At 43.4% G+C, this 25,962-nt stretch overlaps 1 protein-coding gene across 1 annotated transcript in view; it reads left to right on the top strand.

Moving 5' to 3' along the window:
- Positions 1-25,962, top strand: part of ARHGAP35 (Rho GTPase activating protein 35) — a 150,953-nt gene that overhangs the window by 43,459 nt on the left and 81,532 nt on the right. Inside the window, exons 2-3 of the mRNA XM_019625214.1 lie at positions 6,768-10,643; positions 22,726-22,870. Coding sequence (XP_019480759.1) covers positions 6,960-10,643; positions 22,726-22,870 — 3,829 coding nt within the window. The 5' untranslated portion in view covers positions 6,768-6,959. The remainder of the gene's footprint in view (positions 1-6,767; positions 10,644-22,725; positions 22,871-25,962) is intronic.

The raw sequence follows: 25,962 nt of genomic DNA, 5'->3' as shown, positions 1-25,962 counted from the left end.
TCAAGAGTGGGAGCTCTGAGCAACAGGGTCGCCGGTTCGATTCCCGGCCTGAGCTGAGCTGCCGCTGAGCTGCCAACAGTTGGCAGGACAGCTCGGCAAAAAAAAAAACCCAAAAACAAATGGCGTGTCAGAGACTCTTTCCTAGCTGTTCTTTAAAAAACTAACTGTAGGCCAGATTATTTTCAAAACAGACATCTGAGTTATCAGTCCTTGAAAATTGTTTTTGACCGCTTGTGTTTTCCTTGTTGGGCTCTCTGGAGAGTGCTGCCTGTTGAGTTAGCAGAGCATAGTGAGAGTCCAAGGCACACACACCCAGTGTCCAAGAATAGCCCATCTGTTGCGAGATTCCATGTTTCAAGACCAGATGGTTCAACACTTAAATCAGTCTTTCTAAAGATCCAGATGACCCATTTTAGAGATTTCCTGTACCTCGATAGAACCCTTGGGGATAGAGTGAGATTCCGTGGCTATGAGGAAATCCTCCCTCCTACAGTAAACTGTAGGTGTATGAAGCCTGTACTGGTGGAAGCAACCTCCAGGACTATTCTGGACAAATGTCATTTGCTCTTTGCTTCCTTTGTAAATCCATGACTTTCTGCCCCCTTCTCCACGTTATTTTAATTTGCATTGGACTGAGGTAGAAATATAGTTGCCATATTCAAATGGAGCTTTTTTTTTATGTAAGATGATCTCTTCCTTCAACTATGTTGATTTGTTGGGTGAGGAGTTGAGGTAGCAGTGTTAACACAGTAAATAACATTGGTGGGATAAAAGATTATTTTCATAGTAGATTCTCACAGGTAAAAATACAATCTGTTCATAGTATGAGCCCCAGCTGCCCTTGTCTTCTGCCTCCCATGCATGAAAATTCTGTTCCAGTCTGTCCCAAAATGTGTCTCGTGTTTCCATTTTGGTTACCATTATTCATGCCCCTTCATATCTTTAGAATGCTTGGGCCGTCTCTCCAAGCCCTGCCAGGCTTTTAGGTACCAATTCAAATTTTACTTCTTCTCTGATACCTTCCCAGAGCTTAATGGTCTCCTCTTCCTTTCTCTGGATCCCAGGAAATGATCTATGCCACTGATTGTCTTGTGGTTTAGGTTTTTTTTTAAGTAAAAGTATTGTATCTCAAGAAATTATAAGATTCTCATCACCAAGGACAATGCCCCATTCTTTGTTTCATCACATCTTCGTAGCTCTATAAATCTGTATTTGATTTGGTTGATGGACAGCTCAGTTTTCAATCCTAAAGATTAAAAACTAGAGTCATACAAAAATGTTTAATTAACCCCTCTGAAATATTATGAAGGAAGAACTTAGCTGCTCTGTAACTGGGGCTACCAATCCTATCAGTAGTAGAAGCTATGTTGTGCTTGTTGTTTGATATAGTCATTTCACAAGACACTTCTCAGGTGGGAAAGACAGGCCAGGATAAGGGTATTGCTTCTTATTCCGACAGAAATCACACCAAGGAAATGACTCACTCCCTTTATCTCAGTCACATTCGTAAAGATTCCAGTTGTTCTTTACAGCTAAATACCTTGACACATCATTTGTGCACATCACTGACTAGGGTTCTGTAAATTCAGCTGGATTTCATAGGTGAATGAGTTAGATGAATAAGGACTTTGGACTCATTCCAAGTTTTCTTCTCTAACGTGTCAAAAATTTTCAGAGGAAAAACAAACAAAAACCTTAAGAAAGTTTACTTTAATGTTTATGGATATGAAGATGGAAACATTGGGTTTTTTGAGAATATTTTGTTTAAATTCAGTGGTTCAACATAATACCAACATGGGCCAGTGAAGTGACGTGCTCCACAACTAGACTGAAGAACAGAAGGACAGCTGTTTGTCTGTTCCCCCTCCCCAATTCCCCAATAAAATCTTTAAAATAAATAAATACATACATACATAAATAAGTAAATAAATTAAGTGGTTCAGTAGCCCACAGAGCAGTGTTCTCACTGAAGCTTTTATATGCCTTCCTTCCTGGCTCATTTGGCAAGTAAATTCTTTTAGAAAATTCTCCTTTAGGAGCGAGCCTCTCTTACTGGGAAAATGTTTCCTGGTTAGACCCCCTCCTTTTGCTCTTCCTCTCTCTCCTGTAGCTCTTAGTCTTATCAGGTATCTACTTAGGGCAAACATTTTAACCAGCTGCTGATGGTAAATCGTAGCTTTGAAAATCCACTCAGAAATTTAAGGCACTGAGAAGTATGAAGATTAAGGAGGTTTAGAAAACGCCTTTTGCTTTCTGTTAGTTACAGTGCATGTTTCCATTCCTTTCCCCTATTGGGATTAAGAAAAATTATGGTAACAAATATTTTACTTTCTTTGCTAGCAGCTCCCTATGAAATTATTTTTTTATTCTATTACATAATATAATTATTATATAACATTATAGTATTATTAGTTTAGTAGTATTCTGTAGATGGTTGTTTGGAACCAAATGCATTTTCAGAATTTGTTGACTATTCTCATAGGAAGACATGGTAGTTTTATGGATAATGGTGATGGCCCTGTGTGTCATGGAGGAGTCCAGATCACAGAGCTCAGAAACAGTTCCTCTTGGGGGGTGGGATGGGGTGCATGAGGTTGCATGATGGGAGGGTGAAACGCGCTGAGAGTTGTTGACAGTATGAACTTTAGCAGCCATAGTAATGCTGGATCCCAGTGGCATTTTTTGTGTCCTGTGAAATGTGTACTATCTTGGGAATGTTGCCACTTCTTGCCTGGGTGTTTTGTAGAGGTGTTAAAAAGGAAAACGCCCTCCTCCTGCCTTCTAGTTGAGATGCTCTTTGGGGAGCTAGTGTCTTGGTTAAACACATCAAATAAACAACTCTGGGAGCCTGGTGATAGGTCCTAAAAAAGCTCTCAGATGTTTGCATTATGTTTCTGTGACATATATTTGTGACAAAGAATTGAAAATACTCCTGAAGTATTTTCCTTTCTAAATAGTTGACTTAGCATAAAACTACCTGTTAGGTTCTGTGTTTTCATTTTTCTAATACAAGTAGCTCTAAAGCTCAAAAATAAAAGGAGGTACTGTTTTAAAGAATACTGCACCCCCCTCCCCCACTGTAATTCTTCTGTTTTAACGGGATTAGTGCTGTCAAATTACTAGAATGGACTTTCAGATTTTGCTGTTTGAATAGCTTAGTTGGCCACTGAGAAAACCAGTTCCCATCAGATTTTAAACTTTTAAACTAAAGACATTGCAAAGTCTTGGACATGCCCTGTCTTCTACTTTCTCTTTCTTTGTGGCCTTGCAGATCATTAAATTTAGTGACTCAGCTAATTTTTTTTACCCACCTCTTAGAAAAATTGACCGTGTTTGTGACCAAGCACTTAAGGTTATTTCCTTTAAACCAAGTGTTTGAGATGTTTTTAGATTTATAACAGTCTTTGTTTACCATGTAATTCAGTCCAATTGAGGAACTAGTAAAACTGCATTATCCAGACATCAAAGACAGACATGTAAAAAGAGCGTACTTATACCAGGAAACCTATTAGGTTTCTCACAAGTGGAAAGTTACCAGGTGTCCAAAAAGTAACCACTCCCCTGCCAGCTAATTTTGTTTTTTTTTGTAGCTTTTAAAATTTAGTCAGCAACATTCTAGGTTTAAACTATCAGTTGCTACATTCTTAAGAGTTGCTTTCTTTTCTTTAGCATTTGTCAGATAACTGACTCTGACTTGGAGGACTAAATAGAAAATCATGACATTGAAATTGTAACTAAACAAGGTGTTGAATGGATAATAAATACATTTTAGTTTAGTTCAAAATTGAGCCAATATCTTTATTTCTTGAAGTTTAAGAGCAGGTTGGGGTTTTGTTTTCCTGAAATTTCTATGAAGAGAGAGATTATTCGGCCCAGTTTATACAGAATAAGTGGGATGATTTGCCAGCTGCATGCATCAGCCTCTTGAAGTGCAGGATCTGTGTCACCAAGCAGTGTTTCAAAATTGGTCAAGTGGGTGGCCTTGATTCCTGCCAGACCCTGGGATGAGGGATTGATAGAGAAGGGCTGGCTCTGGTTAGGTTCCTGAAACCTTCATCAACATTCCTATCTGAGGCTCTGTTAAACCCGGTCTCCTCATGGGTCGAAACAAAACTGTGTATTATGTGCACTGCAAAGTAATGTGCAAAAGCACTTTGATTTTGTACAGTGTTTTTTTTTCAGGTATTTCAGAGAATGTGTATCAACATGCTTTAGATATTCATAAGCATCTTAGTTTACTTAGGTAAGCAATTCCCTAGGGAAGTGGGGGTGGGGGAGGTTGGTTTTGCCTCTTTCCCATGGATGCCTGCTTGTTCCTGCTGGCGTCTGGAACTTGGCCTCTTCAGGAGCGTGCCACTAGGTTATCTGGAGGCAGCTGCTCCCAGTCACTGAGATTTCTCTTCTGAAAATGGTCACACAATTTTTACATCTAGCCACATTTTGTTTCCATAGAGGGTTTGGCTTTCTGGGTTATCAAAGGAAGATATGGGAGTTTGGGAAAGGTATGTGAAGTTATCATAGCTGACAACTGTGCTCCCCTATTCAGTGCCCCCTTGTATCAGTCGGAATAACGTGTGGTGGTCTGACTTCCTGTGGCATTTCTTATGAGATAGGCCACCAAAACATTAAGATTGTGGAAATGCTAGGTTCCTACCAGGGGTAAATGAGATTCAGAAGAAAATTGCTCTGTTTGTTTTAAATCTCCTCTTTGGGAGTATCTCAGTAGACTCTTCATTTGGCTGCAGGTTGAGCAGTCGCACAGTCATATTTGCACATGTAAGTAGACGGCGGTGCAGTGTCAACAGTAGTAGCCGGAGGACCATTTCTGTAGAGGCAGCCAAAGACTACATATTTTACTTATTTCGGCTGGAAAGTTGCGAAAGACTTTGTAGACATCGTAACATTTCATTACTTCAGCTATTCAAACTTCAGGTCCTGTAAAGTGCCCCTTTTCAGCCACAGTCTGTGGTTCCCCATAACGTTTGGGAGAGAATCCAAACGCTTTGGAAGTGGCTTAATCTGGACCCTGCTTACTTGCTAAGCGTCTGTCTCGCCCATCTCCTCCCCACACTATTTCAGCTGGCTCCCCCATGGGCCATACTTTTCTCTGGGGAGAGAAGAGTCTTTGCACATTTCATTCCCTCTCCTTTAGGTCTCCCTTGAGCTGGAGCTTCCTTCAGAAAGGCTTCCCTAAACCTAAAAGGCTGGCTTTGGGGACTCTTTTAATATGCTGTAACAGTCATTTATTCACCTCTTCAGTAAATACTTGTGTCAAGCTCTGTGTCATAGGCTAAGGATGCAGAAGTGAACAAGACAGGAGTGGGCCTTATCTTCATAGAGCCCATGTTCTTTTCAGGGAAACAACCCCATATTCACACTCTTTAAAACCTTTTTATTTGGAAATAATTACAGACTTATAGACAGTTACAGAAATTAAAATACCACAAAGGAATATCTTATACTCTGCCCAGATTCACCTATTGTTATTTTTTCATGTGCATTCTCTCTCTCACTCTTTCTCTATATACACACACATACACATACACCTAATTTTTTTTTCTGAACCAGTCACATACATTATGGCCTTTCCCCCACCGCCAAAATACTTCTGAGTGTATTTCCTAAGAATGGGGCTATTCTCTCACATGATAGTTATCAACTTCATAAATTTACGTTAATAAACTACTTTTATCTAATATTCTGTTCATAGTCCAGGGTTGCTAATTGATCTAATAATGTGCTGTATAGCCTTCCCCCTCTTTCTCCCCTTACCCGCCTCCTGTGGTGCAGAATTCATTCTAGGGTCAGACAATTGCATTTAGTTATGATGTCTTTTTTTAGCCTCCCTTCAATTTGTATATTTACATAACCATTCTTTGTTAACTATGACATTGATATCTTTTGAAAAGTATGGTGTGCCCCCATCCCTTTTAAATAGAATCTGGCTCATTTTGTGTTTGTCTGATGTTTCCTTGTGATTAGGATGAGGCAATGCATTCTAGGCCATCAAACTGCCTAGTGATGTGTCATCCCGGGGATCACATCTGGAGGCCCATGATGTCCTTCTAGCCCTCTTTGGTGATTATAATTTCCATTATCCAAAATGTTACCCAATTTCTCCACTGTATAGTTAGTGGGTTTTTTATTTTTCCCTTTGTAACTAATAATTAGTCTATCGGAGGACACCTCAATTCTCTGCAGATACCCTGCTCCTTATCAAAATTTCCCTCCTAGATTTAGTGTCAAGTGATGATTTTTGTCTGATCCAGTGGTATAAATTCAAGTTTCTATTTTGTGCAATGGATTATAATTTATCATTATACTTAATAATTTTGGCACTCATATTATTCTAGATTTGTCCTGTGGGAGCCCCTTTGAACTGGCTCCAGTATCCTTGTGAGATACCCTATCATTTTTTCGAGCACTTCCTTTCTTGCACAACAAGATAGTCTAGGCTCATCTTGTACCAACCCTGCCCTTGACCCTGGAATCAGCCATTTCCCCAAGGAACCCTCAAATCCTTGTTTCAGCACTTAGCACACTGCCTACTTATGTGTCTTCCTCTATTATATGATACTGCGCCTGTCTGAGGGCACATCAATATCAGTGTTACTCACTCTTACATTGTCACCCAGCATTAGGCCTGGCACGTTTGCTGTTTAAGTACTTGTTGAGTAAGAAAATCGATTTTTGCTGTATAGTTCAGTGATTAAAATTGGGTTCCAAAATGATGATGCTGATGAGTTTTCTTTTTCTGCCCCATCTAGGAAGAAATGTTGGCAATTTGGCGATAGAAGTGGCGAAAACTGACCTCAAACTGGTATACACGCACTATGGGACCTGACACTTTCGCTGCATGGGCAGCCAGCCCTCACTGATAATGTCAGGAAGCCATTGGGTCCACTGGAAAACACTAATCTGATCTCGGAAGTGGCTGATTGTGGCAGGATGTGTCGACGATGATGATGGCAAGAAAGCAAGATGTCCGCATTCCCACCTACAACATCAGTGTGGTGGGATTGTCTGGGACCGAGAAGGAGAAAGGCCAGTGTGGCATTGGGAAGTCTTGTCTGTGCAACCGCTTCGTGCGCCCGAGTGCTGATGAGTTTCACTTGGACCATACCTCTGTCCTCAGCACCAGTGACTTTGGTGGACGAGTGGTCAATAATGACCACTTTCTCTACTGGGGAGAAGTTAGCCGATCCCTGGAGGATTGCGTGGAATGTAAGATGCACATCGTGGAGCAGACTGAATTCATTGATGATCAGACTTTTCAACCTCATCGAAGCACGGCCCTGCAGCCCTATATTAAGAGAGCTGCTGCCACCAAGCTCGCATCAGCTGAAAAACTCATGTACTTTTGCACTGACCAGCTGGGGCTGGAGCAGGACTTTGAGCAGAAACAAATGCCAGATGGAAAGCTGCTAATTGATGGTTTTCTTCTTGGTATTGACGTTAGCAGGGGCATGAACAGGAACTTTGATGACCAGCTCAAGTTTGTCTCCAATCTCTACAATCAGCTTGCGAAAACAAAAAAGCCCATAGTGGTGGTCCTGACTAAGTGTGATGAGGGCGTTGAGCGGTACATTCGAGATGCACATACTTTTGCCTTAAGCAAAAAGAACCTCCAAGTTGTGGAGACCTCTGCAAGATCCAACGTAAATGTGGACTTGGCTTTCAGCACCTTAGTGCAACTCATTGATAAAAGTCGGGGAAAGACGAAAATCATTCCTTACTTTGAAGCTCTTAAGCAGCAGAGTCAGCAGATAGCCACAGCAAAAGACAAGTATGAATGGCTGGTGAGCCGCATTGTGAAAAACCACAACGAGAACTGGCTAAGCGTCAACCGAAAGATGCAGGCCTCTCCCGAGTACCAGGACTATGTCTACCTGGAAGGGACTCAGAAAGCCAAGAAGCTGTTTCTCCAGCACATCCACCGCCTCAAGCACGAACATATCGAGCGCAGAAGGAAGCTGTACCTAGCAGCCCTGCCGTTAGCCTTTGAAGCGCTCATACCCAATCTAGATGAAATAGACCACCTCAGCTGTATAAAAGCCAAAAAGCTCTTGGAGACCAAGCCCGAATTCTTGAAGTGGTTTGTTGTGCTTGAGGAGACCCCATGGGATGCCACCAGCCACATTGACAACATGGACAACGAGCGGATTCCTTTTGACGTAATGGATACCGCCCCCGCAGACCAGCTGTACGAGACCCACTTAGAGAAGCTGCGGAACGAGAGGAAAAGAGCTGAGATGAGAAGGGCGTTTAAAGAAAACCTGGAGACCTCTCCTTTCATAACTCCTGGAAAGCCTTGGGAAGAGGCCCGCAGTTTTATCATGAACGAAGATTTCTACCAGTGGCTGGAAGAAGCAGTATACATGGATATCTATGGCAAACACCAAAAGCAAATTATAGACAGAGCAAAAGAAGAGTTTCAGGAGCTCCTTTTGGAATATTCAGAATTGTTTTATGAGCTGGAGCTGGATGCTAAGCCCAGCAAGGAGAAGATGGGTGTCATTCAGGATGTTCTGGGAGAAGAACAGCGATTTAAGGCATTGCAGAAGCTCCAGGCGGAGCGTGACGCCCTCATTCTGAAGCACATCCACTTTGTGTACCACCCAACCAAGGAAACGTGCCCCAGCTGTCCGGCCTGTGTGGATGCTAAGATTGAGCACTTGGTTAGCTCTCGGTTTATCCGACCATCTGACCGGAATCAGAAAAATTCACTCTCTGATCCCAACATTGATAGAATCAACTTGGTTATCTTGGGCAAAGATGGCCTTGCCCGAGAGTTGGCCAATGAGATCCGAGCTCTGTGTACAAATGATGACAAGTATGTGATAGATGGTAAAATGTACGAGCTTTCCCTGAGGCCGATAGAAGGGAATGTCAGACTTCCTGTGAACTCTTTCCAAACACCAACATTTCAGCCCCACGGATGTCTCTGCCTTTACAACTCAAAGGAATCTCTGTGCTACGTGGTGGAGAGTATAGAGAAGAGTCGAGAGTCCACACTTGGCAGGCGAGACAATCATTTAGTCCATCTCCCCCTGACGTTAATTTTAGTTAACAAGAGAGGAGACACCAGTGGAGAGACTCTGCACAGCTTAATACAACAAGGCCAGCAGATCGCTAGCAAACTTCAGTGTGTCTTTCTGGACCCTGCTTCTGCTGGCATCGGTTATGGACGCAACATTAACGAAAAGCAAATCAGTCAAGTTTTGAAAGGACTCCTAGACTCTAAGCGTAACTTAAACTTGGTCAGTTCCACTGCCAGCATCAAAGATCTGGCTGATGTTGACCTGCGAATTGTCATGTGTCTGATGTGTGGAGATCCTTTTTGTGTAGACGACATACTCTTTCCTGTCCTACAGTCTCCAGCCTGTAAATCTTCCCACTGTGGAAGCAACAACTCTGTTTTACTTGAACTACCAATCGGACTACACAGGAAGCGCATTGAACTATCTATTCTTTCATACCATTCCTCGTTTAGCATCAGAAAAAGCCGGTTGGTCCATGGGTACATTGTTTTTTATTCAGCCAAACGTAAGGCCTCCTTGGCCATGTTACGTGCCTTTCTTTGTGAAGTGCAGGATATCATCCCCATTCAGCTGGTCGCACTCACTGACGGCGCTATAGATGTCCTAGACAATGACCTCAGTCGGGAGCAGCTGACCGAGGGGGAGGAGATTGCTCAAGAAATCGATGGCAGGTTCACAAGCATCCCCAGTAGCCAACCCCAGCATAAACTTGAGATCTTCCACCCGTTTTTTAAAGATGTGGTGGAGAAAAAGAACATTATTGAGGCCACTCACATGTACGATAATGCTGCTGAGGCCTGTAGCACCACTGAGGAGGTGTTTAACTCCCCCCGGGCGGGCTCTCCGCTGTGCAACTCAAATCTGCAGGATTCAGAAGAGGATATCGAGCCCCCTTCTTACAGCCTGTTTCGAGAAGACACGTCACTGCCCTCTCTGTCCAAAGACCATTCTAAGCTCTCTATGGAACTGGAGGGAAATGATGGGCTGTCTTTCATCATGAGCAATTTTGAGAGTAAACTGAACAACAAAGTACCTCCGCCAGTCAAACCAAAGCCTCCTGTCCATTTTGAAATTACAAAGGGGGATCTGTCTTACTTAGACCAAGGCCATAGAGATGGACAGAGGAAGTCTGTGTCTTCTAGCACCTGGCTACCTCCGGATGGGTTCGATCCTTCTGATTACGCCGAACCCATGGATGCTGTGGTCAAGCCAAGGAACGAAGAAGAAAACATATATTCAGTGCCCCATGACAGCACCCAAGGCAAGATCATCACCATTCGGAATATCAACAAAGCCCAGTCCAACGGCAGTGGGAATGGTTCTGACAGTGAAATGGACACCAGCTCTCTAGAGCGAGGCCGCAAGGTATCCATCGTGAGCAAGCCAGTGCTGTACAGGACGAGATGCAGCCGGCTGGGGAGGTTCGCCAGTTACCGAACCAGCTTCAGCGTGGGGAGCGATGATGAGCTGGGGCCCATCCGGAAGAAAGAGGAGGATCAGGCATCCCAAGGTTACAAAGGGGACAATGCTGTCATTCCGTATGAAACAGACGAAGACCCGAGGAGGAGGAATATCCTTCGCAGTCTAAGAAGGAACACTAAGGTGAGACGCCAGTTTAGGAATGAGTCATAGGAGTGGCTTGCAGTGTCTCGGTAAGAGTTGATTGATGATGATGATTTTCAAGGACAACTTATTCTGGTAAAAAAACTGTGTGTGTGCGTGCGTGTGTGTGGTGTGTTTACTGTTTGTTTGACTTAGCGTAAAAAAGTAAGTAGTGTTTCTGATAGCTGCTACGGGTGGTTCTCAAGTAGTAAGGACCTTGGATCGACAGCCTGAGTTGTCTTTGTCCAAAACAATAATTAATTACCAAAATGAGCAGATAGTGTTGAACTTGTCAGTGTCCTGACAAGTAGCCAAGCCAGGGACGATAGGCTTGCTCTTCCTCCACTCAAACACTGGAATCCAAAATTGCATGCCTCAGTCTCTTACTGCTAAACAAAAGTTCATCTGTACATTTCTTCCGTGCTTCTCTTTCCCTGCTGATCTATAGAGGTTGCTGCATTTTAGATTAGGAAAAAATTGGATGAGTGTTTGCACACATAAATTAGTTGAAGGGTCTTCAAGTACATAAATGAAAAATAAGGATCTTGCCACTGCAAGTTACAAACCTGTCCCATATTTGTAGAATTGGAGCGCTGGGGGTTGTTTTTTTTTTTTTTTTAAAGTGAGTTGCGACTGCTGTCAGTGAGCTTCAGATTTGATTTAGGGACCACAGGTGTGCTGGGAGGGGAAGAGAAAGAAAAGTAAATCGTGTGTATTGTGAATATCGGATCTGCTGTCAGATGTGGAGGGAGAGTCCCCAGCGCAGTGCAGGCGAAGTCTCTGTCTTGTGTAGAATTGCATGTGCAGGGAGGGCACCTGGGCTTAGGCTTTGAGATGGAAAAGTATTTCCCAAACTCTTCCTTTCCCCGCATTTCCAGTAGAGGGAAACCCTTGTTTCTCAGAGAAAGACAGCTTGGTGAAGCACCACAACAGAGCTGTGTTACATGTCAGCCTCGACCCACATGATACACAGATGATATCTCTGCATTTAAGGCTTTTGCTCCTCTGCTTACCACGACATGGCAGGAAAGAAAGGTTGCCAGAAACTTAAGTTATTATAAGACATACTGAATCGGAAGGATCTAGAGTCCCAGTTGTTTTGAGAGCTGACAAATTCTGTTGTGAAATATCACCTGGAGGCCAGTTCCACAGCTTTCACTGGTTAAGAGGGCCCTTGGATGTGGAGGAGCATGGTGCCATGGCTCTCCCCAGGAAAACATGGCCCTCCCCAGGAAAACGGATTCACTTTGTGTTCACTGACAGCATATAGAGGGCTCCTCAATCACCATGGGCTGGAGCTTCCAGAATTTTCCTATGTATGCAGTTGTCAGAAAGAGCAGGGCAGTATCATTGTGTTCTGTTCCCCTCCCCCACTGAGCTGACTATTAATAAATATCCAAGCCATTCTTCTTCTGTCTGATTCCCCCTCAGTTTGTTTTTCTACTTGGATTCCTTTATCTGTCTGCCTTCAGTAGTTTGTTCTCCAAAGGTTGGTTGTGGGCAGCCCCATCCAAATCATGAAGCCAGAAAGTAGCCTGACCTGCCTCCCAATATTTTCCCAAAGCTCTCCTATTTAATGATACTGGGATCCAAACATTTTGAATATTTTTTACTTTCTTCTCTTCCTCCTCCACTCCCAATGAAGACTGTTGGCAGAATAGCTTATCTAAATGCTGACAGTCTTCTAATTGTGGGGGTGTTTGCACACCTGGGAATTAGGAAGGTGGCATAATAGCACACTGTGAATTATAACTGTTTTTCTGACTTCTACATTTTTAATACTTGTTGAAGATAATGCCTTTAAAACACATTCCCAAACAAGCCATGCTTTAAAGAGCACACTGTGTAGGCCCTGCAGAAAACACTGGCTATGGTGAGCCCCTGAGATAGGTGCGTCCGTGCTGGTTAATGAGCATTTCTTACCTAGAACTTCCTTACGCTGGGTCCCTGGGTCAGCATGCAAGAAGTGATCGACTTCCTGTCTGTCTTATTTCTGTGGGCCACACCTCTTCAAGGCACATAAAAAAACGATACCTCTGTCCCAAGAGCAATAGCGTGCCAGTAGTCAGTTTAGGAGTATCCTTAGGAAAGAGTGAGTAAAAGGTGAAATTGTCTTTTCCTGCCGTGGAAATGGTGCTTTGAAATGAGTGTGGCTGCTTTGTCATCTTAATGTAGAGATAAGCAAAGCCTTGATTCTCTTCCTGGTGGCGCAAACCTCCTATTAAAATTGCTGCCATTAAACCAGACTGACACTTGTTTTACTGGAAAAGCAAGATACTGTGGGCCAGAGAATGCCAAGCCAGCCCCTACATGGGGGATTTGGCTTTCGATTTTTATTGGCATGACAAAGCAATAAGTATTTATTTGAAGTGAGGGGGAGCCAGCAGGTAATGGAAAACACACTTAGTGCCTCCTGCTTGCCAGACACCACTGGGGAAATGGCACAGATCCTTCTTGCACAGACCTAAGTGCCCAGTTGAGGCAGCAAAACCTACGCAGCTTCTGAAAATGAAAATGTAATAGGTGGTCTGGGGGGTGGGATGTGTTGGGGCAGAGTGGAAATCCCATATTGGGGGTGTTTAAGGTAATGTAGTATGCAGATTGGGAGCTCAGGTTCTGGGAATGGGCGGGGTGGGGGGTGGCTAAAGTCACATCCCAACTCCTCTACTTCCTCACTGGGTCTTTGGGCATGTGCTTCTCCTCCCTTCTGCAAAAGGGGAGAATGGTTGTGGGAAATGGAATGAGATTATGCACAGAAAACATTGAGCATACTGCATGCTGGATAAGCGTTAGTTATTGTTATTTAACTAGACCTTGAAGAGTGAGGTAAGGAAAGGCTGGAAGGTGAAAATATGCATGTTGTATTGAGGAAAGGAGAAAACTGGTCTGGTCTAGCCACCTCTCTTTTGTGTAAGTTTTAACCATATGTGTTACACAGCTGCTTTCTCAGCATTTACCCTAGCAACCGCCCCAACAACAAAAAAGCCATGCTCTGGGTACCGATGTGATGTGGAGAAAGAAATTGCTCAGCGCCCTTGGCTAATTTGCTAGATTACCTCTTTACTGTGAAATTGGACTTGGGGTGAGGAACTCGCTTTCATTTCTCCTAATGAAAGTGGAGGCTGCAGAGCTGACTCGCATTCTGGGTCCTTTTCCCAGCTGAGCCATTTAGCAACCCACCCTCATAGTGGGAGCCTTCCGCACTCAGCTGAATGAAATTGAAAATGTACGATTGCACTTCAGTAGGGTCCGTGAATAGATGCTTTGTCTGTAAAGCGTTGTTGTTGCACATGGTCTCTGTCTCCCAGTGCAATGCGCTTGCACAGAGGAGATCAGGACGGGCGGGCTCTTATTTTAAAGCCAAAAAACAGGCCCGGGTGCCTTGCTCCACAAAATGTGCCTTTTGGGCAAGCTCAAATTGTTGAATTTAGTGTGTTTGACCATGAATTAAAGAGAAGCCATTATTGGCTTTTTACCCTTCTATCTGATGTGCTCTTATTTTTTTTTTGTGTGTGTGTGTGTGTGTGTGTGTGTGTGTGTGTGTAGATAGCTAGATAGATAGATAGATAGACAAAACCGGATGATAAAGAAAATCTTTCACTCACTGTAGCTACCACATGACAAGACAACCTATTGAAAAGCAAACCAATTCAATCACGCATTGTTTGGTCTATAAGGCACCAAGTAACCAGTTTGACAGTTTGTGTGTCCCCCCACCAGCAGTGAATTGGCTTATTTCATTGGATTCAGTGAATTGGCCGGTTGTTGGGCTTTGTGTGGACACAGCTCTCATTTTGTGAAGCCTAGAACGGAGTTAAAGTTTCTAGTGTGAATAAAAACCAGCTGGGGAATTGGGCTGCTCGCCCCCCAGGGAGGGATGTTGCATTTTGACAGACAAGCTGAATGGTATGAAATCTGAGCTCTTTGTAACCTGCACAGGAAAGACTCAGTGTGTGCTCCCAAAAGGCTAGTCCTACTCACTGAGCTGTGAAGCCAGATGAATACCTGGCTCTTAAAAATGGGGTGGGGGCTCTGACTTGACCTTGGATTTTCTGATTCTTGAAATAATTTTATCTTTTCAAAGAACTACTTTTGCTCCAAGGCACACACACATTTATTCTTTTAGGAAGGAAACAATTCAGCGCATGGGTGTTTAGTGAGCACTCGTCTTCATCTAGTTCAGTCACAGGGATGGTAGATTTTCAACATGTATTTACATGCATTTTGAATGTTACCAGCGGGGAGGTACAGGATACTATGGAATGGGTAGAGCAAGGAGTTTTACCTCAACTTGGGTATCCGGGAGCGCTCCCCAAAGAAATGATACCGTGTTTCCCCGAAAATAAGACCTGGCCGGAGAAGAAGCCCGAACATGATTCCTCCAGGATATGGAGGGCACACACTCCTCACATGTGGGTTTTATGACCTGTTTCAGGGAGAAGGGTGCCTTTTCCACAAACTCCTTCAGCTTAAAATATTCAGTATTTTAAGGTGCCATATTTTGGCACCTAAAATCATGCGAAGGCTTATTTTCTGGCTCGATCTTATTTTCAAGGAAACAGGTTATATAAAGCTGAGACTTAAAAGGTGAAGCAGGCAAAGTCAGTGAAGATGGAGGCTTCATCCGGAGAGCTTTTGAGAAAACAGTATGGCAATTGGAGCAGAAAAAACACGGCATGTTCAAAGAGTTGAGAGAAACCTAGAGTTGGCTACTGCAGAGGGTGAGGAAGAACCAGGCAGAATAAACAGGGCTGCAACACCATGAGGAGGATTTTGTACTGCGTTACCTTTCCAGTACCTACTGTGTGCCAGGTACAGTAACAGGCATTTTTACATCAGTTTTTCATCTGTTTCTCTTCTCAGTCTTTTTTTTTTTTTAAGATTTTATTGGGGAATTGGGGGAGGGGAACAGTGTTGGAGAATTGGGGAAGCGGACCAGCCAAGTTGTTCTTCAATCTTCATTGTGGAGGGCGCCAGTCGCCATCTGGCTGCCCGTCGGCAGCTTGTGGCCTCTGAGCTCAAGGTGCTGTGTTCAATCTTAGTTGTGGGTGGGCATAGCCACCATCCCATGCGGGAGTCAAACCAGCAGCCTTGTTGTTAAGAGTGCACACACTCTATCCACTGAACCATCCCGGCGGCAGCTCAGCTCTAGGTGCCGAGTTCAGTCTTAGTTGCGGGTGGGCGTAGCCCCCCATCGAACAAGCAGTCTTGTTATTACACCAGCTGAGCTATTGGCAGCTCAGTGGCAGCTCAGCTTGGGCGCAGCGTCACTGGCCCATGTGGGAATCGAACCGGTGGCCCTGTTGCTCAGAGCTTGCGCTCTTAAGCCAATTCTTAATCAACTGAACCACTCGGCCGGCCCTCTTCTCAGTCTTAATGAAGTGATTTCTTTCTTTTTAATTCTGGTTTTAGAGATGAGGAAACAGAGATTAAACACCCTGCCCAAGTCAGTAGTTACTAAGTGGGGGAACATTTTTTTGAACCCGGGTGCTCTGACTTTCACTTCCGGTGGGTTTTTAGAATCCAGTCTGTAAGAAAGACGGTAATATTCAGTAGCCAGGCACACATTTGGACCACTCAGTCAATTTGTTCATGTCAGACAAAGGACTTTGATTATCTGAAAAAATCCATTTCCCACACTGCCCCCTAAGAACAGCATGGTGCTGTTTGTTTCTAGCTTGAGTCCCGTCGAATAGAGGACAAAAAAGGCATGGAGACACTGAAATAGCAACTGGAACTTTGAGAAATTGTTTTGAACTGGTGTCATTCGTTTCTCAGTTTATTTTAAGCTCAAAGAACTGCTGTAGTGTGTTTTGGTGACAAAAACAGACTATCTTTGTCTGCCTTAGCTGACAGCACACCTGTTCTTTAAAAAAAAAAATTACAATAGGCAACTCAAATTTATTGGTCAAAGAACAGAAAATTGCTCTGATCTTCACAGAGCCAACTTGTTCTTCTCCATCACCTAGTGATAACTGAGATATCTTTGTAAGGATTCAGATTATTTCGAGTCAGGAATCAGCTCGCCTTCCATAGAGAAAGGACTCCTGAATGCATTTTCTCCAGTGTTGGAGAGGAAGCCAGCAGGTAAAAACTGATCTGTAGTTCTGGGAAGTCCCATGTTCAGAGAGTGTTGAGTCAGGTAGGATGTTTGTAAAAATTTCTGGAAGTAGTGGACCCCCATCTCTACTTTGCCTCCGGTGGCGTTGGCCATTTAGTCAGAGGCAACAACAGGGATTGACCCAGATTTGCCAGATGTCATGCTTTATAGAGCAAAAGGCTATGGTCACAGTTTATTTGGGGCCCCTGAGGGGACGACCTGCCTTTCTTTTCCCATCATGCTAGAGGATTAGGGATGCTAGGAAGGCCAAGACTTCACACTACTTCCTATTCCCTCCCTAAATAAAGATGCCCGAGATGTTGAGCGCCCGGGTCATAGTCCTAACTGCCAGCTCGAAGGAGATAAACCTAAGCATTTGCGCTTTCACAATAGACTTTGAATGAATACACCCTCAGATTTTCTCTTAAACTTGGGCTTTGACTTTTTCAGAGCCAGAAGGGGGAGCACCAGTTAACCAAGAATACATTTGGGGCATGAGCGAGTAACTTAATTGAAAAGGTCTTTTTCAAGCTCTGCTGGAAATGAGAGAGAATCATTGCCAATCAGAAAGCCGTAATGTTGAATATAGATAGAATGCAAGAAAGGGCTTTTGGGGAAACCTGTAGTGATGTAGCTTATGGAATCTTTCAGTTTTTCTCTCCTACCACTTTCAGTTAGTCCAGGGTGTGCCACCACACAGCTGAGCAAACCATGTGTGTGACCCTCGAGGGCTTTGCTTTATCAGTCTCACTCTCGAGAGGAAGAGTTGTCCCCAGTCAGAGGACACTGTCCCTGTTCCAGACTGCATTCTCTATATAGATAACATTTCTCCTTTTAAAAAGAAAGAAAAAGAATGGAGGCTCCAACAGCCTGGATTCTGTTTATTTCCTTTATTTAGATATGTTACCAAGCATTTAAAAGGCTGTACTAGGTGGTACACCTCTAGTAACCATATTTTCTGACCCTAAAATCTGGATGAGTAATTTGACATGTATTGGGTTGTCGGAAAAGTCATGACGCATTTTTGCAACGAAAAACAGAAAAAATACATCATGACTTTTCCGACAACCCAATTTAAGCATATTTATGGAGACCAGGAGAGAATATTTGAAGTTGACAGTTTAAGATCACTACATAGCTCTACCTACTGTTCTCACAAAAGATAGAATATCCTTTATCTAAGAAGGGTGGCTGACCTCTCTTTTGGTGCCATGGGAGTCGCTTTGTGGCTTAGTTGGTACTTGCTCATCTGATACCTACATGAGCTTTGCTTATTGTGGCTATATGTCTTCTCTTACCAATTAGATGGTAAGTTCATTGAGGGAGAGAGATGACTTTGGTCCAGGTATTAGCTCTCCTGCTAGTTTGCTATGTGACCTTGGGTATAATTCATTTAAAAAGAAAAATGCCAAGATTCTTGTCCTCTAGGAACTTAGCCCAGTAGGAGAATGGCTGTATGTGTACATAAGTGGCTGTCCCTGTTCGGTGCCGTGGAGTCATACGGTAATTGATCATCTGTGACATAGTACTGTCAGCATGAACAAGACTTTCAGAGCTTCACCTCCTCACATCCTAGTGAGAGCAGCACAGTGTTAGGACAAGCAGAAAAGCCTCTACCCACAGACAGTCCTCATCTCAGCCAAATGTGAAAAAATATCAAGAAACATTGGTCCTGTGCATTATTGGAAACTGGTTTTGTTCAGGAAATGTATTGAATGCCAACTGTACTTCAGGCTCTGGAACCCAGTCATCGTACAGGCTGATCGGAGGGGCCCTTCTCTAGCCTGTTTTTATTCCTTGGCTGTCATTCTAATCTTTTTCTTGCCCCCACCCCGTGGACGTGGAGGGGCTGTGGAGTGGGCTTACCATCCCCCAAGCAGGGGACTGACATCTTCCCACTGACAGAACTGGGAGTTTCCCCTGAGTGCTCTGTTCTTATTTCCGAAAAGCCAAGAGGCCAGAGGCAAATTCCAGTCGCCATTTCTCTGCAGTGCAGCATTGCCATAAACTAAACTAGTGGTTCGTTTCTAGTTCCTTTGCCACCTGATTGGTATCAAGACTAAGCATTAGACATGTTCTTAAGGAAACTGAAGTAAAGAACAATGGACTATGTTGTTCATTCACAAAGTATTTATCCAAAAGGACAAGGTAAAGATGATTCAAGCTGACCCAGTCCTTTGTTTATATCAGTGGCATTTCATCAGAGATAGTTCACAGAGGGGAAAGAACCGTGGGGCTTTGGCATTCGTCCATCACTGGCCTCTGGATGCTGGCGCTCTCAGTGCTGGGTGTGAATCTCTGTGAGTCTCTGTTTCCTCATCTTTCAGATTATGAGGACTAATAACCCTTAACTTGAAGGCTAGCGGTGAGATTTCGCTAACTGTGTCCTTCACGGGACCACCCCTAATTAATCACTATTATTTTTCGGTTTTGACTCAGTCAGACTTTAAATTTAGAGGCACGGATGTGTAGAATATTCTCAGGGCTTGGTTCCTCTGGCTAGGTGCTTTTTTCAATTCAGCTTGCTAAATGAGTGTCCCCCAAAGACGATGGATGTTGGGGTGGTGTCTCTTTCTTCTCTCCAAGGACCTGCTGCTGAGAGGGCTCCAGTGACTCCCTAATGAGTGACAGGTTTCTGACTGTGGACAGAGACATCTGGCAGGGCACTCAGAAGAATGGCATTTCCATCTGACATGTGCCCAATAGCCCTTCAGATGTGGGGTGCTGGTTCTATCAGCAGTCTGGCCCAGCTCTTGGCACGCACCACAAGGTCTGCTGTCCTTACTGAGAAAGTTTAGAATCCGTTTGTGCAGGAATTCTTACCTAATTTTATGACACCCTACAGAGGCTTCAGTTATTTCAAGGAGGGATTTTGACATTTTGTAAACCAGAGTTTGTTTAAATGAGAGGGAGAGAGAGGGAGAGCATGGAGAGAGAGAGAGAGAATGAATTCATGTCACTCAGCCAGGAGAGTTAACACTATTGCTAAAGCTCACTCTCCATTTCCACATTTGTAAGTTGAAGTGCTGAACTAGATCTTAGACTCCTCAAGGTAAGAGGACTGTGAGCAGTTGTCTAATTTAAGTCTTCCATCTGATGGCAGAATCTCCTTGACAGTGAGTCTGGCCGGTAGGTTGCAGCCTCTGCTTTGAATACTTAAAAGAGCTGGGGTGGTTTTGTTTTTTCAATTTCCCTTTATATTAGCCAAACTTGCCTCTCAGTCTTTTCCCCTTATCTCTCCCAACGTGACCCTTTGGGATCATACAAAGTAACCTCTCTTTCCAGGAGATAATCCTATAGCTATTTGAAATAGCTGTCGTAGTGTCCCAGTCCTCCCTTCCTCCAAAGCCCTTGCTCATAAACGTTATTGAGATATTTGCTCCAAAATTACTCAATCCCTTTATTTTGAAGCTCACTTGAGGAAAACATGCTCTAAACAAATGGTAAATTTCCTAAAACCACAGAAATACAATTGAAATTGTGGTCTTTGTTAAAATATCTACTAAAGAGGAGGGTAACCACATCGGATGAAGGTAAATGGACCCAGGTACATCTCCAACAATTCGGCGTCATTTCCAAGTTAATTAGACCAATTTAGGAGGGCAGATGTGCTTATCAATGTGTACAACTATAAATTTAAAAGTATTTAGGGGTCTCTGCATAAATTCCACTAAATGGGACAACTAACTAGCTTCTAGATTGGGGTCAGCCATTCCCTTTCCTTATCCTGCCCATCATTCCTTCTGGTACCCTTCATATGGAAACAAATCACTTCCTGTTTAGTCTGAGATTCTTTGAGGACTTCCTGTGCAAACAACTGGCAAAAAAAGAACAGCTGAGAATGAAATGTGTACGAAAGAAGGAACAGGCCCATTTCTGGGCTGTTGGCTGGCATTACCTGCAATGACAAGGCAAAGGCAAAGACAATGTAGTCTTCACACAGCCTGCCAGCGGCTAAGTGATTCAGCATGGAGGACTGTAATGCACTGTGAAAGGGTGCTGGGTCCCAGAGCAGAGCCATGCACTCCACAAAGCCTGGCCCTCGCCCTGGCCCCTGTTCAGAAGACCAGTGACACAGCCTCTCAGGCTGTGGGGAGTGGCTTCTGCTATCTCCCCTTATGACTGACTGCCTGAGGCAAACAGGCTTTGACTTCAGACTTTTTATAAAGAAGTAAGGAAAAGCAAATTAATGATTTATGATGTATCTTTACATGAAATAACTTAACCAATCTGGACTCTCTCCCTAACATCTTCTGCTTATATGAAGTAACATAAAGAATTGAAGCTTTGAAATCTAACAGACCTGGGTTTGAACCCTGACAGACAAGTTCTATGACTTAGATTAAGTGACTTAGCATCTCAGGGACAGCACCCTGCTACAGGTGGTTGTGAGGGTGAAGTCACTCAATAATGTGAGCTCTTACTGATGGAAAGAGAGGTTGAGTGCTTCTATTGTCACACATGGTTGCAACCAGATATCAGTGAGTCAAGCAGTGCTGTCTGTCCATTACCGTTTAAACTATTAGCTGTAGAATATGAATATACAAAGAAGATCATCTGGAGTTCACTGACATTCTTACCAACCCCAATCCTGTAGGATTTGCCTGTCAAAAAACTAACACAACAGCACCGTTCTTCAATAAAACTGAGGCTTCCAAATCAACTGGTGTTAAGGAATAAAAAATGGAACTTTAAGAGATGCTGCAAGGGAGTTATTTCTAATCACCGGAAGGCCTTCCAACCATAGTTCTAGTAACTAGACAATAAATTTTAATCTTATACTTTCTCCACCTTCTCAATACTAGAACAAGACTATGAGGTGTCTTCTAACATTCTAAGTTAGCTAGAAAATGTAGCCTCCATCAATTGAATACTTACTATGTAGCAGATACTTGCTTAAGTTCTTTACATGCATTGGAGTCACACACACAGAGTCACAACAGATCTGTGGGTGGAGGTGGCAAGAACTCCATTTTGCAGATGATGAAAGCCGAGTCCTAGAAAAACTTGGTTACTTGCCCAAGTCAGTACTGTCTGACTGCAAAACCTGTGCTCTTAACCACTGTGGTTCCATTCCCTTCTGCAAGTTCTTGGAATCAGCCAACTGAATAAGTGGATGATTAAATAAGCGATTAAGGGTGCAGTTCAGTCTGGATAACTTCTAATGGTAATGAAGACCCACTAACATAGAATACCAGGGTCTTTGGAGACAGACCCTTCTTGGTTTGAATCCCAGTACTATCACTTACTAGTTGTGTCATTTAGGCACGTGACATTTTTCCTTGGTAAAATGGAATGTCATAAGGTTTAAAAGAAAGACCTGCTTGGTACATAGTAAGCTCTCAGGTAGTTGCCGCTGCTGCTGCTCCTGCTGCATGAGGAAAGTGACAGCTACGAAAGAAGACAGAGAATTGTCTTATTTGTCACACCTGATTAGTTAGTTTTATCCTTTCCTAATGCGGAAGCCATGAACCCCTGGCTAATGTACCAAAGGGAATTCTCACTTGGGGCTTTCAGCCCTAGCAGAATCAATGCCTATCTCTGACCTGGAAAGAGGAAATTATTAGTTTTCAAGTCTGTCTTTTATTCTTTGTAGAGTTTAGCCATCTTTGTAAATCATCTATTATCCATATGGGATGTTTGGAAAACTTCCTGTTTATTCCAGTGCACCTGATAAAGGGTGTATATAGTCATCTCATTGTTTTTAAATAAACATGGCTTGCCTCTTATAAACACCTTTGTTCTGATAACAGTCTCGGCTCAAGGGGTGACCGTGTGGCAGGTTGCTGTCATCTTGTGTGATATTTGGAGGCTGGAAAATATAAAATTAGTGAGATGAATAAGTGGGCCTCTTTATCCTGCTTGGAATTTTTCCAGCAGTTTCCATACCACTGTGAGCTCCCCTCTGGAAGCCTTCCTGATGTTTCAGTGCATGTTGAGAATCACTTTGTTTTTGTGCTTTCTTTTTTCTTTCCTGGACAGAAACCAAAGCCCAAGCCCCGGCCATCCATCACGAAGGCAACCTGGGAGAGTAACTATTTTGGGGTCCCCTTAACAACCGTTGTGACTCCAGAGAAGCCGATCCCTGTTTTCATTGAGAGATGTATTGAATACATTGAAGCCACAGGTAAGTGTGTTCCCTCAGAGCCAATTACAGCTTTCACTGTCTACAGGATGCTTTCCAGAGGGCTAAGCCATCTGGAAGCAGCTCTTGTTTTAGTGTGAGATGCTTTCTGAGAAGGAGCTGAGCAGTCCCGACAGCTGTCATCCTCCCTCCATCTCCATGCAGTTGTGCGAGGTCTGTTAGAGCGCTCAGAACATCCTGTTTTCAGGGCTGCAGTCATGGCTGCTCTAGGCACCTCTCTTGTGCCCCCCGCCCCCAGTCCCCTGTCTTAGCTTGGAGCCTATCTCTCTGTGTCAGCTTCTTGAGTGTAGGGAAAGGGTTTTATTTATCACTGTGTCCTCAGCACCAGACCGGGCACAAATGGTAATACATTGTGGTTTAATAAAATGAGCAACTAGTTGTGACTGTTACAGCCCTTGGCCATAGATAGCTGCCTGAGATTCATGTACTGGTAGACTTTTTTCCTGAGGTAAAAAACCAGCTAGGATGCTTGAACATCTATCGTCTGGTCAAGCAGCTGCATTTCAACTGCCCTGACAACTTGATGTTATCTCAGAGGCCAACTAAAAAGTTTCTGCATTGTTCTTGAAGTGACAAGATTTTATCTGTGTTAAAACATTTCATTCATTCAGAGCTCCCATAACTGTGTCTTTGGCCTCTTTTGAAAACCCCTGGAGCTTCCAGTTTCACTCCATTGTTTCCCTTGATCTTCTCCTGGATGCTTTCAAAGCTGATGAGCTTTGAGGAGAAGCAGGAATGGGGGCACAGGGTTATGTGGATTCTTGAACATTAATAGTTGACCTCCAGAATACAGGCTTAAACTGATTCAAAACCAAGGTGGGGATTAGAGCCTCCTTATGTGTTCTTCCCTGATTCCGGTGTTGTCTGTAGTGTTGTTAAGTATTGTGTGGTAGGGACAGTCTGCCAGGCTGTGCTGACAATTTCAGCAGTGTCATGTTTAGCTGAGTGACTGGTGGTAATATTTCCTTAGGCTGTGGGGACTCAGGGAAACTAGGTTTCAAGTTAAAGCCCGCTAAAGACTCTCATTATTTCCAGGGTTTTCTCTGCAGCACACCAGACTTGAATCTCAGCAAGCACTTTGCATAATCATAGCAGATCTGTAGCTTTGTTTAGTCCATTCTGTACCCAAAGCCTTTGCCGAGTATCCCTCTTTTGGACACCGGTGTTGTATCAGTTTCTTCCTGACAGCTCTCCCTTGGGCCAGGAGGAAATCTACACAAAGCAAATTCAAGTGATTGAACCCTTCCTTCTTGTTGACCTAACAAGAAGAGATAGTTTGTGTCATGGGGCGGGGGAGGGGTGTTTTTTTCCCTCAATTATTTTATTTTGAACTTGTTTCGGATTTATAGGGAAGTTACAAAAAGTATTATAAGTTGTAACAAATTGAAAGTTACAAAAGTCCCCTGGTTCCCCTAAGTTTTAACATTTTACCACATTCCCCTATTATTCTTTCTCTCTATAAATATATCTTTTTTTCTGTAACGTTTTAAAGTTGCAGATATGAAGAACCTTTACTGCTAAATACTTCAGTGTCTGTTTCCTAAAAACATTCTCTTAACATAACCACCATGCAATTTTCAAAATTAGGATATTAGCATTGATCCATTACTAGCCTATGTAACATGTAGACATTTTCATTTCATTAGTTGCCCCATTAATGTCTTTTATAGCAAAAGACAAAATTTTTTTTGGTCCAGCACTAATCGCAGACCATATATTACATTTAGTTGCCAGGTCTTGTCTTTAATCTAGAACCATTCAATCTGTTTTTGCATGTCCTCAATAGTTAAAGAGTACAGATCACTTATTTTGTAGGATGTCCCTCACCTTGGGTTTTTTTTGTTTCCTCATGATAAGATTCAGGTTAGCATTCTTGGCAGAAACAGCAGAAAAGTGATGCTGTGTCCTTCTCTGTGCATCACACCAGGTGGCATGTGATATCGATTTGTCCCTCACTGGCGATGTCCTTTGATCACTTGATTAAGGTGGTGGTGTCTGCCAAGCTTCTCCACTGTAAAGCTACTCTTTGCCCCTTTGTAATGATAAGTATTTTGTAGGGAGAAGCTTTGAGACTAAATATCTAGTTTCTCCTAATATTCTCACCCACTGGCTTTAGCATCCATTGATGATTCTTGCCTGAGACAGTGATCACCATAATTTTTCTAACTCTGATTCCTTCTGCATTTGTTAGTTTGGGATTCTCCTGTCTGGGAGAGCTGTTCCTTCTCAGGGAAGCCTTTTGTGAGTGGCCTACTGCAGCAACTCACCTGTGGTGGCCCCAGCGCCTGAATGTTACCCACATGCCCTCTAGCTGAGCAAATCAGTGGTCCTGACCTATCCTGCCTGCATTGCTTCTCTCACTCTTAGACTGTGAGTAGCTTTTTTTTACACCCAGTGACAAAATTATACCTCTCCTTGTTCTTCTACTTGTGAACCCTTTCAGGTATGAAGACCTCTTCAACCCTGCCCCCAGTCCACTACCAGCCACTATCCAGCTGCTGCTTCTCTCAGAGCTCTTTCAGATTGCACCACTGTCCTTGTCACCAAGAGCTTAGAGCCTGAGGGTCATCTCTGACTCATCTGATCAATTCCCAAGTCTCTCGTTTCTACTTTGTCATGTCTTGGCTCTGTCCCCTCCACTTCATTTCTGCTGCGCCACCATCACCCTCCTTCTCAATCCATCCAGATTATGTGACAGTTCCTCTAAAAACCTCTTCTTGCTTCCTCTCTGCCAGACACCAGCTACACCTCCCTCTCATGTTGTGCTGCGGTTGTCTGCCCACCTTCCTCTCTCCCTTCCCTTCGTTCTTCCTTTTCTCCCCCACCTCCTTCTTTCTGTTGTGTACTATGGCAGGCATTTACTTTAAAATTGTTTCACAAATACAGACAGTATATTAGAAGGACATAGACCAAGCAGAATTTCTTTGTATTTCTCTGCTTCGCGTATGCCCTTGCTGTGGTTTGAAATGTGTCCCAATTCCTCCTGCCTCTGGAACGTGTCTTCATTCTTCAAGACTCCCCATCCCAGGAGCACTTTGAATGTCACCTCCCTGGAAGTTCGTTTCAGGCACATT

The sequence above is a fragment of the Hipposideros armiger genome, unplaced genomic scaffold, assembly GCF_001890085.2.
Source record: "Hipposideros armiger isolate ML-2016 unplaced genomic scaffold, ASM189008v1 scaffold_619, whole genome shotgun sequence".
Lineage (NCBI taxonomy): Eukaryota > Metazoa > Chordata > Mammalia > Chiroptera > Hipposideridae > Hipposideros > Hipposideros armiger.
The sequence above is the reverse complement of the archived record's forward strand: the minus strand, read 5'-3'. Positions and strand labels throughout refer to the sequence as shown.